General features: G+C 38.6%; 1 protein-coding gene across 1 annotated transcript in view; it reads right to left on the reverse strand.

Annotated features, from left to right (window-relative positions):
* DIP2C (disco interacting protein 2 homolog C) overlaps nucleotides 1-15,019 on the reverse strand; it is a 412,525-nt gene that overhangs the window by 224,203 nt on the left and 173,303 nt on the right. The window contains exons 10-16 of the mRNA XM_042782247.1: nucleotides 12,416-12,539; nucleotides 11,701-11,810; nucleotides 11,230-11,332; nucleotides 8,900-8,964; nucleotides 4,647-4,740; nucleotides 4,339-4,458; nucleotides 1,699-1,813 (exon numbers count right to left, since the gene is read on the reverse strand). Coding sequence (XP_042638181.1) covers nucleotides 1,699-1,813; nucleotides 4,339-4,458; nucleotides 4,647-4,740; nucleotides 8,900-8,964; nucleotides 11,230-11,332; nucleotides 11,701-11,810; nucleotides 12,416-12,539 — 731 coding nt within the window. The remainder of the gene's footprint in view (nucleotides 1-1,698; nucleotides 1,814-4,338; nucleotides 4,459-4,646; nucleotides 4,741-8,899; nucleotides 8,965-11,229; nucleotides 11,333-11,700; nucleotides 11,811-12,415; nucleotides 12,540-15,019) is intronic.

Raw genomic sequence — 15,019 nt, forward strand, 5'->3', positions numbered from 1 at the left:
AAAAAAAAAAAAAAAAGAAAGTATATGCTGCTATCATTTTCAAAGGCATAGGTTACACAATTTGCAAATGTGGTCAGAAACAAACATTCTACGTTCAATTTACAACACTGCTTCAGGCTTTACTTTGCTTCACTCTTTGTGAGCAAAGTTTCTTACAAAACAAGCTAGCTGAGTTTTTGTTTCAATTTACTAAAATATTTTTCAAGGCACATTAATAGTATTTTGTGGAAATATTTCATCTGGGTATTTTGCTGTAATATTTGATAAGGAAATACCATTAAAAATGACAAATTAATTTCTTAATTAAGTAAACTTGCAAAGATTATAAAGTAGTAACAATTAATATCTCTTCAGCACTTATTCCATGCCAAGGAATTAGAGAATAGTGATAGAATCTAAAGATACTGAAAAATGAGTCATGTTACAAGTTTCAATTATCTAGACTACACAAATTTCTTTCTTATAGTAATGTGGAAGAAGCCATGAAGTCACAATGGTTAAGTACTGGCTGTTAACCGAAAGACTGGCAGTTTGAAACCATCCAGCTGCTCTGAAGGGGAAACACCTGGTAATCTGGCTCCCATAAAGATTACGGGTGGTTCTAGTCTGTCATTGGAGGTCGCTATGAGTCTAAAAGGAGCTCTGGTAGTGTAGTACCTAAGGCACTTGACAGCCAACCAGAAGGCTGGTGGTTCAGAACCACCAGCTACTCGTTGGAAGGAAGGTTGGGCAATCTACTTCCACAGTGATACCATCTCGGAAACCCAAAGAAGGGTTGCTATTAGTCAGGTTTGACTCGATAGCACATAGCAACAACATGAGTCTAAAACTAACTCACCAGCATGCAACAAGAACGGCAAAAAAAAAAAAAAACATTAGTGTAGATAATCAAGGGCTGAATAATGAGAAGTCGACATCTGACTCTAAATGATGATGATGATGATCAAATAGGCCTCCCTGGTATCTACTTTTAAGACTACTGACTGCATTGAACACTTTTCATCTTCTCATCTGGGTAGAGTAACAGTTCATATCTCCCAAACCACTTCCTTTTCAAGCACTGTACTATTCTGAAGCAGGCCATGAAGCTAGAGTGACTTATGACCAAGGACACTGTGAACAATGCTTAGGCATAGCAAAAGTACCCTAGAAAACCAAATGTCCATGCTGGAGGGGAATCTGCTTATCACAGACCAGAGATCCCTTTGATGTGCTATCAGGTTACTCAATAGCTCAGAAAAATCAGCATTTCTAAAAGTGCAATATATGCAGTGTTCCAGAGGGCAGAAAATGAGGACATAAAAACTGCATGTCAAAGGGCATGTGTTTTCCTACAAAACTTTAACGTCAGCCAACGTGTACTCCACACCCAAACTACACTTGAAGCTGATACAAGCAAATGAAAATCTGAGTCCTCTACAAAAGGGCAAGATACGTTCAGCGTACCTCTAGATAGATTTTCACTTACTCTGGAATTACAATGAAACTGGAGATTACAAAGGTATTTATAACTTATGTATCTAAACTATTCACTAGAACTCATCTAGCACATAAAAGAAAAATACTCATTTTAAAAAGGTCATTGATCTTGTGTTTATTCTCATACTAAGCCTTAACTATGGTATGATCTCCACATCTGGCTTTGCTGCTTAATTACTGCTTTCTAGGCCGTCTGCTTTAATTAATGTAACCCTGTACCTTCGGATGGCCACGGTGAGAGCCTCTGGTGAGCTAGCACAAGGACAAATGACCTCCTGCCGCAGGCCTTTACTTTGGAAGACATTGAGAAATGCATCACAAGATGAAATAGACCCTAGAGTGAAAAAGTCAAAAGACGGGGGGGAAACAATCAGACAGGTGAAGCAATGCGATTTAATTTTAAAATATTCAAAAATACAAACTATTTTTAAACACTGAATTTAGGCATAAAGAGGTTGCTGTTAGCTGCTGTCAGGCAACTTCATTTAAATATAATTTTTTACTTATGCTACATTGAACAGCACTCTACTCAATACAACTTATCACTTAAGTTACAATGAAAGATGACAGTATTCTCAAGCTTGCAGCAAAAATGGGAGTGTACTCAAGAATTTTTTAAAATATAACTTTTATATCTAAAATACTTTTGTGGAATGATGAACTTTACTCTAATAACTTTTCCTAAGACTTGTTCTATCATTTTTAACATGCATATTCCAAGAGATGGGCAAATCTAAAGTAGAATAAGAAAACTATCCTCTTTGTTAACTTTAATGAGTAGGTCCAAGTATAATTACTATAAATATATCAGCCAAACTATTTCAAAATGCAAGTTTACTTTGCTTTATGCAAGGCATAATATTCTGAAGCATTATAATTTTGTATTAAAATAGCTCATGATTTACAGAGTTATTTTATAAATGGAAAACACATTTATAAAACTAGTACTAATTTATCTGTTTGCAAACCCACTTTTAGACATCAGCCTTTCTTAAGAAAGTATATGCTGCTTTCATTTACAAATACATATGTTGCACAATTTACAAATGTGGTCAGAAACAAATATTCTACATTCAAATGAAAACCCTTTGCTTTACTCTTGGTGAGACGAGTCTCACAAAACAAGTTAGCTGAGTTTTTGTTTGATTTTACTGAACTATTTCTAAGGCACATTAATAGTATTTTGTGTGGGGAGGGAAGGGGGGGATAACTGCAGGCTACTTGGGGGCCACACATTGAGGTGGGCAAGGGGAGGGTGGTGTGAAAAGAGTCTGTGACCACCATGATAACAACGCGGAAAGGGAGGATACTGAATTGTGCACATTAAGATATAGACGACAGAGGCTAATACCAGTATATCCACAATACTGCATTACCATTAACACCAAACACCAGGCTACAGATAAACACATAGACAGCTGAGAAGATCAAATGGGGGTCAGCAAACAAGTTTATACTCCAGACCAAGGATAGTTGCAGCTGAGGCTAATCTTGCACAGATACCAGTGATACAAAATACCCGCAATCCTCATAGAAACAACAGCAGACAGACATAGAGCAATCCCTCACAGACATCCAGACACTATGGGAGAGAGATCTAACAGGTCTACTGACTCAGGACCATAGTACCGGGGGACACCAGACTCAATTGGCACAACAAAATACATAAAAATCTTGCTCTACAACGTATATTGGTGAGTAGCAACTGGGGTCTTAAAAGCTTTCCAGCAGCCATCTAAGATGCAGCTAATGGTCTCCTGTCGTTGGAAACAAAGAAGAGTGCAAAAAACTAAGGGCATTTGGAAGCAATCAGCCCTAGGACAAGACAGAGCTTGAGACCAGAAGAATTAGATGGTGCCCAGCTATCAATGCCAACCACTTGGGAAAGGATCAAGACTGGAGATCCTGGATAGAGCGGGAGGAAAAATGTGGAACAAAATCCAAAAACACAATCATGACCAAAATTACTGGTAAGATGGAGTCTGGTGGGACCCCCAATACTATGGCCCTGGGATACACTTTGGGCCTTGAATAAAACATACTCCCAGGGCTGGCTCTCAGCCCAACAGTAAACAAGATGTACATGCAGACCACTCAACCCAGGGTGACACACCCACATACTCTATGGAGGTGCATCCCTTGGAGCAATCAACCATGGAGCACCAGAGGGGCAACATTCACATGGAGGAAATGCAGGACACACAGGAGTACATTACTATGAGGCACAGGGTGGGGAGGAAGGCTTACTGGGAAGGGAGGGGAGGAGAGTGGGTTAGGGTTGGGGATGGTAATTGGGAAGTGAAAACAAATGTACATGAAATGTTGAATGGAAAACAAACTGAAAAAATTAGCATTTTGTGGAACTGTATTTTATCTCATGCTACAAAACTTGGTAAGGAATCCCATTAAAAAGGACTAATTTCTTAATTGAGTAAACTAGTAGATTATAAAATAGTAGCAGTTATTATTACTTATTCCATGCCAAGGAACTGAATATAGGATTTGCTTTATTTAATTCTCATAAAACCTTAGATTTACATATAATTTTACAGCTCAGGAAATAGAGGATTAAAAAAATGTAACTCTCTCTACAGAATCAGGAAGTAGAAGACCCAGAACTTAACTCAGGGCTGTGTCTCTCCAAACGCCATGTTCTAAACTATTATGTTATGTTCTTAATCATGTACCTCAAGGCTATATAATACTGTTTGATCATTATTTGAAGATCTTACTTCTTAACTAAGGTAAAAATTGAAAAAAGAAGAATCAAAGCACAAAGAATGAAACATGACTCAGAAAATGAGGACCTCTACTGCCTGCCTATCTGTCTTTTACGCTAACAATATACACATTACTCACAGGGATTTGCTCCATCAGCCACTATTAACATTCGGAGAGAAGAGAGATTGATGTCTCTTTGATCTCTGTGAGCTACTAACGCCCAATGCATGTCCCTTGATTTTACACAAGCCACTTTTGCTAAAAACAAAGCAGAAAGCAGTAAGTTAATATGTGCCTCCATCTGATACTCAAAAAAGAGAGGTAATTGTGACTGATAAAGGAATGGTAAATAATCTTATGAGGGAGGGGATAGACACTGCACATAAATGTGTCACCAGAACAACTGTGAGGAGACCCCTGAGGCCACCTGAGTGTGTCTGCCTTACCTTTGTACTGGCAGACCTTCTGTATCCAGGACAGAGGGTTCACTTTCATTAAAGAGTACGGGATGCTGATTACATGCATCATGTTCATGACACTCTGAAATCAGAATAAAATAAACACACACAGATGTAAACATACGGCCTGCAAAGTACTGATAGAGCTGGAAAAGCCTATCTCCTTTACAGTGTAGAAAATACATCTAGCCAAGGCTCAACAAGCTGATGAAAATGGATACACGAGGTGTCAACTAGGAACTTCAGGTGAGAAACATGTCACTTGCCATCAAGTCAGCTACGACTCACAGTGACCTTATGTATAACAGAATGAAATGCTGTCCAGTCTTCTGCCATCTTCATGAGTGTTAGTACATTTGAGGCTACTGTTGTGCTTATGATGTCAATCTATCTCATTAAAAGTTTTCCTCATTTCCCCTGACCCTCTGGTTTACAAAATATCATGTCCTTTTCTAGTAATTGTTCTTTTCTGATGTGTGTGACCAAAGCAAGCAAGTTGAAGTCATGAGAGAGGCTTATTAACCCATCAAGTCCTCTGAGGGTGAATGGATTGGTGAAACTTATGAGGCTCAACACTATCAGAACATGAATCCTGGCATAATCCTTTAAAAGAATGTTGAAGTGAAAGTGACTTCTAAAGGTCATCTGGTCCTCTCTACTTTTGCCTTTCCTAAATTGTTCCTGATGGAATTAAAGTATTTAAGTCCAAATCCTTTCTTTAAATAAAATCTGTAGTTGAATGATCATTAAGTGATTTTTTCAATAGCTTTTTACATTCTTGAAGTGTAACTGTTATTGTTGTTATGTGCCGCCGAGTCGGACCCGACTCATAGCGACCCCTCCTTAGGTTTCCAAGGCAGTATCACTACGGAAGTAGATTGCCTCATCTTCCTTCTGAGTAACTGTTATATTATGCTGAAATTATATTTCATAAAACACATTCTTTAATTAAATATTACACTGAGGCGTCAAGGAATAGTGGAAAGTTTGTCTCAGTCCTCTCAGTCTTCCTTCTAGCTTTGCTAATGTAGATAAAGATTTAAGAGCCTTCTTTTCTTTAATAAAGCATGAACAAATATTTAAATGGTTACTACCTACCTGCTACAGTCAGGACTTCCACAACTACTTAGGCATCATAGACTATACAGTGCTCTACTAGAGCTGAGAGAAGTTATAGGGACATGGTAAATATTTAGCCATAATCATTTGACTTTTACCCTATTAGTATTCTCATATGATACTGAGCTCTGGTAGCATAGTGGCTAAGGCACTTGACTACTAACCAGACGGCTGGCAGTTCAAACCCACTAGCCACTCCTCGGAAGGAAGGTTGGGCAATCCTACTTCCGTAGTGATACTGCCTCGGAAACCCAGGGAGGGGTCGCTATGAGTCAGGTCTGACTCGACGGCACATAACAACAACAACAACATGATACTGAGGGTTGGAGCAGAATGAGAGGCACAAAACCAGTATGTAGAGCCAATGATTCAATTCAAGCACTTCCAAATAAAAATTAAAAGAAAATGTCTGCCCTTCTAGGAGGACGTTCTGCCAGCTGACCAGAATGCACCTATAGCTTCCTCAGTGCACATTCCCACTCACTTTTGGCTTAGTCCTCATACTGCACTGGAGTGGGTAAGAGTATCTTTCAAAATGATGCCATGAAAGACCGTGAACTGCTAATAATCAAAGATTTTCCTTGCCCTGAAAATGGTAGAAGTCCTTGAGTGGTGCAAACAATATACTCAGCTGCTAACTGAAAAACTGGAGATTCAAGGCAACCCAGAGGCACCTTGGAAGAAAGGCCTAGCAATATTCCTCTGAAAAATCAGTCACTGAAAACTCTTTGGAGCACAGTTCTTCTGACATACATGGGATCGCCATGACTCAAAATTGACTCAACGGCAACCAGTTTAGAAGGTGGTATAAAAGAGATCCACAAGCTACTAATTATTGCAAGCAGTAAAGCAGAGTAACATAAGCAAACAAGGTGACAACATTAACAAAGGAGTTACTTAAGTAAAGGAGATGATAATATTACAAGTGTCTCCATATGATGAAAAACACGATACATTTCTAATAATGACAGTAACTCTAATAGTAACAATGATAGTAATTTTCTGTTACTGAGGGTAACATGTAGGTGTACTGTTGTTATGTGCCATCAAGTCGGACCCAACTCATAGCGACCCCTCCTTGGGTTTCTGAGGCAGTATCACTACCGAAGTAGATTGCCCCATCTTCCTTCTGAGGAGTGGCTGGTGGGTTTGAACCGCCAGCCTTCTGGTTAGCAGTCAAGTGCCTTAGGCACTATGCTACCAGAGCGCTCATAGGTGTATTAGGTTTTTATTAAATATTAGGCCACAAAATCCCCACAGCAGTCAAGTTAGATAAATAAAAAAACCAAGCCCATTGCCATTGAGTTGATTCCTGCTCACAGGGACCCCCTTTGGGTTTCCAAGGCAGTCTTTATAGAAGGAGACTGTCCCATCTTCCTTCCATGGAGCAGCTGGTGGGTTTGAACCACCAGCCTTCTGGTTAGAAATCAAATAAATGCCTTATGCACTGCACCACCAGAGCTCCTTACCATGTTGGAAAGGTATTTTTATTCTCACTTACAGATAGGAAAACTAAGGTTCAGGGATACGAAGGTATTTTCATTCATTAATTCATCAGCCAACAAAAGATTTTTGGCACTATGTGACCTACCTAAAGTCACAGTTATAAATGGAAGGGCTGGAATTCAAGAGTAGTTTCTAATAATGGAAATTTTCTAAAAGAAAGCTACCATTGTAGTTACTGTTAGAATTCTTACCATTATTAAACAGTGGTGTGGTGGGTAGTGCCCTTTCTACTACACCACCACACCACTAATGTGTGAGTGTTTCTAACTGTACATCTATATTTTATCAAGTAATAATTTGTAATGAAAGAAATGAATTATATTGCATTAACAGAAAGAAGTAAGCTGGTGCCGGTTTTGGAAACTCAAATGTTAAGTATATGTGTACTTGTGTCTTCTCATTCATACAAATACTGGCTTTTGAAGAAAGAGCAAACTCCACTTTCTACATTTATGTTCTCATCACTAGTAAAAATTATTAGAATTTTCTACTTCAGAAAAGATACAAAGTTGCAGCATAAAACTATTAAAAAGAAAAACGGCAGGTGAAAATAACCACACATGAAACAGACACGGGGAGATGCAGAGCCCTTAGGCTCTACTTATCTTTAAAAATGCTAAACCTATCATAAAGATACAAAAGGATAATTCTCTATCAAAACTGCCTACAGCCTGGTACTATCATCACTTATCAAGGGGTATTAATGAGACATACATTTCTCTGCAGTGAATGCTGAATTTTCATTTTTCAGGGGATATTGTTATTTCTCCCCTATAATATAACTGTAGAATCTCTAAATATTCATAAACTCTGACTCATAGAAAAAAAGTAACAAGAACGTCCTAGTCAAATCAGATGTGTGGGAAAGTGAACAAAACATAAACAAGAAGTAGATAACATTACTGTGAAATGTTAAATGACAAAAGCGGGAGAAGAAAGATAGTGAACTCTCTGAGTCTTAACAAGGCTTCTCTAAGGAGTCCTGGTGGTGCAAAGGGTTTAGCACTTCGCTATAAAGGTTGGGAATTCAAACCCACCCAGTCGTTCAGCAGGAAAAAGACCTGGTGAACTGTTCCGTAAAGATTATAGTGAAGAAAATCCAATCAGGCGGTTCTACTCTGTCACATGGGGTCGCTGTGAGTTGAAAATCACTTGATGGCACCTAAGATAGTAACAATGTAGCTGTAACCTTAATGCATGAATTTAATGACTAAAATAAGTAGCTGTTGAAATCCTGTGAGCTACATTATCTGAGAATTCTATCTAAACAATAGTGATTTTTGTCTTTATAAGGTGGCAGAAAGGGTATTACCCAAGCTGATATACAAATTACCCAAACTGCATAAAATTCATTCTCCTATTTATAACATTGAGCATTTGTTGTTGTTGTTGTGTTTGCCATCGCGTCAGATCCGACTCATAGCGACCCCTCCTTGCGTTTCCGAGGTGGTATCTCTTCCAAGGAGTGGCTGGTGGGTTTGAACCACCAGTCTTCTAGTTAGCAGTCAAATGCCTTAGGCAATACGCACGCCACCAGAGCTCCCAACACTGAGCATATTCATTGTAGATATGGACACACGTGGGATAGAGAAGAGGAAGGAAGAAGTCATACTTACTGTCAAAATCCCATGCCAGAGACCAACATCCTTCTTGAAATCTAATACATTCACAATTGTTTCAGCTGTACAATAAAAATAAAGAAAATATTACTAATTAAAGGTCAGCACAGACCAAAGTGCAAACAGAATCCAGCATAACATCAGGGGTAATAATGGATCTTGAGAAAACATCATTTCAATGCATCTTTGTGGAAACTCTGTAGCCTCCAATCAGACCCATTTAAAAATGCTGACTAGCCTTCTGAAAATTGTTTCCATATGAATGTTTCATCAAGTAAGGAAAAAGCAAAAGCTGTTCATATCATCACTTAAAAAAATAGAATTTATTCCCTTCCCTCGTGTGTATTTATTTTCCATTTTCATCCTACTCATTCATTCATTCATTCATTCAATTCACACACATCTCCCAGGAAAAGGAAACGGCTTTAATTTTAACATGTCCTGTATCTGAGGAGAAAAATCAATTTCTAAGCAAATACACTGGCCTATGTTATACTACTAACCAAAAAAACTAAACCCACTGCCATTGAGTTGATTTCAATTCATAGCGACCCCCGTTGGATTTCCAAGGCAGTAAATCTTTACGGAAGTAGATTGTCCAGTCTTGCTTTGACAGAGTGGCTGGTGGGTTTGAACTACCAACCTTCTGGTTAGCAGTCAGATGCCTTAGGCACTCAACTAGCAGAAGTCTTTAAAGGTGACTATGGGATAGGAAAGAAAGTAAAGGGAATTTGGAAAGATATGAATATAAGAGTATTCAAAAATTATAGAAAAGGGAAAACAGAAAATAAACCTCTGAAAAGGGGAAGATAAAGAGAAATGATATTTTCAATTGGGTGCGTTAGTTCCAAGCTAAAAATATATAGTTGCAGGTAATTATTATCACAGAATGTGGAAGCAAACCAGAGATCCAGCCAGGAACAATGCAAAACTTTCTCCTGAAGTCTTATCAACTAAGGTTTTGTACTTCAGCTGCCCATTTATATGCTCCAATGCTGCCTGACACTGAACTCCCCAGGTATTTACCAAGGCTGCATCTTACATGCTTACTTGTTCATTCTTGCAATGCTCCTCAAAGGATTAGTATTGTGTCCTTTACCTCCCCTTCAAAGATTAACATATGAAGGTGGACATGCAGGGGGACTTTAAAAAAAAAAAAAAAAAAAAGGGAACAGCCTATATTCTATTTTAAAAGTATTTTTTAAACAATAGATAAATAAGATGTGAATATATATATATTGCCTCTTCAACTCCCACAAGTGACAACCCTGCACCTTCAAGAAATAAGAGCAAGGAATACATGTCATGAGGTTGCAAGAAATGTTCAAATTAAAAATGAAACACACTGACCAATAAGATGAGGAGGATGATTAGAATGTGTGGAAGTGTCTGTAAGCTAGCCCAGAGACCAAACATTATTGAACACTTCCACAAGACAAATGTATTATTTTAAGAAGGGAGATGACCAGAGCCCAAGGAAAGAAAGTGAATGAGAATGAGTACGAAAAAGAAAAGCCAAAGCATTTCCTTCTAAAGTGGAATGACAGAGTGTCACCAAAAGAATCCTCAGGTACCAGAAAGTGAGGCCAGTGCTGAAAGTGGACTATTGGGGCACAATGACAATACGGGAAGTCGGTCACAGAAACTTCAAGCCAGAAGTGGTCTGACCCTTCCTGTTATGTACCTAATTCAGTGCTGTTAGCACAATTACTTCCCAGTCACTCTCTTTTCTTCCATAATCATCCTATGCAGGGGAAAAAAAAATATGGGTGAAAACCATTATTCTCAACTGTGGTAGCCCACCAACTGGGGAGCTCATGACACCATCTCGGAGACTAATTCAATTCGTATGAGGTAGGCTGAAGCAGGGCATGTTTTTTCTCTCTTTTTTTTTAATTGTGATTTGGGTAAAAGTTTACAGAGCAAACTCATTTTCATACAACAGTTCATATACATTTTGTTTCATGACATTGATTGCAGTCCCCACAATGTAACAGCTCTCTTCCCATAAAGTGGGCCTTTTTTTTTTTAAAAAAAAAAAAAAAGCTGCCTGACGATACATTTTTTTAAAAAATGTAAAGCCAGGTTTAATCATCCATGGTATTAACTAACAAAAAAGTAACAAAAAACTTCAATAATTTAACATTTCATTGAATTAGGCATAAGCTTAATACTACTTTTACTGTTATTACTAGAGATGACATGGTTTCTCCATTAAAACATCCCTAGCTAATACAACACTTAACAGAACCAACATCACAAGGAGTCATGGTCTTGTAAAGAACACAACCTGGCACTGCTGAAGGGAAAAGGAGGTCTGTCCATACCTTCTGTGTAGCCACAAGCTTGTGTAAGGGCTTGGCAGTGGGTTAGTAGTGCAATTCTTGTCACAGTCACCCCAAGTACACTTCCATCCTTACACGTTTTATACTAAAAGGAGAGAGAAAATATTTGAAAAAGTGGTACTGAGAGGCAACAAAATAATTGGTACACATCTATCAGTTTCTCTTAGTCATTTAAGATGCTCTAGATTCTTTAATAATGAAGCTTGTGTAACCATCACAAAAGCATGTTAATTTCCAATGTACATCAAAAAAAACAAAACAAAAACCAAACTCACTGCCGTGGACTCAGATCTGACTCACAGCCACACCTCCTTGGGTTTCCGAGGCAGTATCACTACAGAAATAGACTGCCCAATCTTCCTTCTGAACCACACAAGCCTTTTGGTTAGCAGTCAAATGCCTTAGGCACTACGCCACCAGAGCTCCCATGGGAGTAGATCATGCTACACATACCTCAATATAAGCAGTGTCATTATTTGCATCCTTAATATGAGGGAACCAATCTCGAGGAGGTTTAGAGAGATGTTTAGACTCTGTGACAAACCATAATAGCTTTGGCCAACCTTGGAGATAAATGAGAAATTGCTTTTAAGTTAGCACCCAAAAGTCATATATGCAAACAGCAAACATTTTTTAAAAAGCCTTGAAAAAGAAGTTATTTATCTCCATTGATGAGGTATACTTTCCAACAACATTTCAAGTTATATTAAATCTTTGGAGTTTCCATATTTCATCAAATCTAAGATAACACCAACAAAAAGATAACTGTGAACCACTGCCAGTTAAATTGTGTCACACCATACATTTTAAGACCTGTCCTGATTTCAGAAATGCTAAATGTGAAAAAAATGTGTGCCTTGGTATTGGTGCAATATAGTACACCAAAAACCAAACCCACTGCCATTAAATTCCAACTCATAGTGACTCTATAAGGACGGAGTAGGACTGACCCATAGGGTTCCCAAGGCTGTGATCTTTATGGAAGCAGATTGGCATATCTTTCTGGTTGTGGGGTTTGAAGTGCCAACATTTCAGTTAGCAGCTAAGTGCTTAATCATTGTGACACCAGGGTTTTTACAAGATAGTACACTCTTCTGAAAATGAAGAGCCAGTATCTCTGACCTAAGGAACTTAGAAGTAGTGACTTCTCAAGAGCTCTTTGGCTTACCTTTAAACTGTGGTATTTCTCCTGTTGGGCTTTTTGGTAGTCCTTTATGGCAAGCATCACTAGTCAAGGCTACAGTAACTCCACAGCTCCCAAGCAAGAAACCTATTTGTTGGCTTCCTGCATCCTGAGAGAAGACAACAAAGAAAGAATAGTTAGAAATACAAGATCAGGGCTCTACACCTGGCAAAAACACTACCTCGCCATCAGGGAGTGGGGAAGTGAACTAACTTCTCTAAGTCCTTTTCCTCCTCCAGAACAACTCGTAACTCAGGACATAGACTCAAAGTCTGCAGAACTAGGACAAAATTCTAGCCCTGACACTTGCTAGCTATATGATCTTGAACAGATAATTTGCTCAGACTTAGTTTCCTCATTTGTAAGATGGGAGTAAAAAGAATAACTGTCCCATATATTTGTTGTGAGGAACAAATTAGAATAGTGCATGTAAAGTGTTTAACTCAATGACTGGTATTTAATTAAGTCTCAGTAAAAGGTTGCTATTTTATTTTTCTCCAGTTCTAGAAGACTACAAGTGTGATAAACATAATCACTGTAGAGAACAGGAAGTGTACAAGAAAATCTCTTCGTGCCTAACATACTAATACCAAGGACTTGATTTTCAAAATACTCAAAGCAAAGACCTATAATGTACATGACTACATCTAACATTGGTATACCAGACATAAGCCAGTCTCAACCACAGAAATGAGGGCCCGGGTGACCTTTTTCCTCACACGTAGGCTGTATGTCATATCTCAATGAAATATGACATAGAGTGGGCCACTGCTCTACCACACTGACTCTGGTGACATGTAAAGGACAAGGAGCCACCAAATTACTAACCCGCAACTTGTCATACCTGAACTATCCTCAGCTAGTGTTGCTACAAGCTGTGTGTGACTTGGCTGTGGTGAATTATGTTAATGATTATATCAAATTGTGCCAAACTTTGTTCCATAGGAAGCCAGACAAGTAGTCAGGTGGGATCACTTAGCTTTCCTTCCTTCCCACCAGTGACACTGACTACATTGGCTACAAATAAAATGAAAGTCCTGAAATAACAAGAATTCCTAGAACTGAAATGTCATCACTTACAGTGAATGGGTCACCTGTACACAGTTCATAGACACCTCTGTGTAGCAGGGTGTGAACTCACAATAACCTAGTAAACCACTCAAGTGGGAACAAAGGCCCAGTTTACCAACTCTCTGACCAATCTGTCCCTTGCTCATGGAAAACACATGAAAGAAAGTTGTGGGATTTTTACCTGGGTTGATTCAGCAGCATTAACAAAGCTATAGTCTTTTAAATGTTTATTTCATGCTTTCCTTATTATGTACTTAAGTCTACAGTGAAAAATATACTTCTTTATGTGGAGTTCTCAATCTAGATGGGCCATTTGAAAGTAACTCACCAACCCATAGGACCACTGCGCTGTCAACATCCTAAGCTGCACACCCCATGCAACCCTCAGAAGAGAGATGTCTGGGGCTCAGCAGATGGGAATGTCCCCTATTTCAGGGACATCTCATTGTACTTCTCCTTCAAGTAATAATGTTTTCAAGCACAGATATAATAATTACATTTTCATGGGGAAATCAGTTACTTGACTTTGAATTTGAGTAGCACATTACCAAATATCATTACCAAATAAAGTGAAGGAGCAGAGGTTCTGTAAATGGATCAGCTGTAGCAGCAAAAAAGAGTTTCTTTTATGAGCATATAGTTTCAGGGCTGAGTCAGAAGGTACACACTGTAATTGTCTATAACAAGACCTTGAAATGATTTAGAGTCAGAGTTACTCATAACTACTGCTTTCAGTAAACTTTTTTTTTCTGCTAAGAATAATGTAAATTCTCTAGAAACAGCAGGCCAGGCCAGTGGGATGGCTCATGTTCTGCAGGAGAGAGAACACTGCATGATTAAATCACTATGACCTGACCCAAGAGGTCGATGATGTAGCAAAGGAGGCCAAGTCACTCCAGTTTCCACAGATGCCAAAGAGTAGGTACAATACTCCAACTTTAATAAGCACTGCCGTCTCCTGATGGCTGACTTCTGATAATCTGTACTTGATTTAATTCCTAAAGTGGTACAATCACATATACACCAAAAAAAGAAAAATAAAACTCTTAGAATATAAAAGAAGAGATTAGGAACCGCATGAGAAGGCGAATAATTAGGAACACAATGTTGCAATTTAGCATGAAATTTATCCTTCACACCTGCTGCCTGGAATGAGCTTTTCATCTCTGGCACCTAGAAAATTCCTATTCATTCTTCAGAGATCCAGTCAAATGTCAGCTTTCCAAAAAGAGACTCTGCCCACTCCCCCATACCCTCTGCATTTTAGTTGGGTTCCCTTCCCTGCCCCTCATTACTTGCTCTTAGAGCACCCTGTCATCTCCTTCATGGCACCTATCATGCTTGTAATTAAATAAATGCATAACAAGCTATTTAACCCAGTGTCAAGCACAAAGCCTGGTATATATAGACACTCTCAACAAATAATTGCTGAATGATTGAAACCCTGGACATACTGGCATCTAAAGCAAAGGAAAATGTCATCTTTCATGGAACTCACTGCCTGATGAAAGCAATCTT

Source organism: Orycteropus afer, unplaced genomic scaffold, assembly GCF_000298275.1.
Source record: "Orycteropus afer afer isolate SDZICR_OR568_19922 unplaced genomic scaffold, OryAfe1.0 scaffold00271, whole genome shotgun sequence".
In the NCBI taxonomy this organism is placed as follows: domain Eukaryota; kingdom Metazoa; phylum Chordata; class Mammalia; order Tubulidentata; family Orycteropodidae; genus Orycteropus; species Orycteropus afer.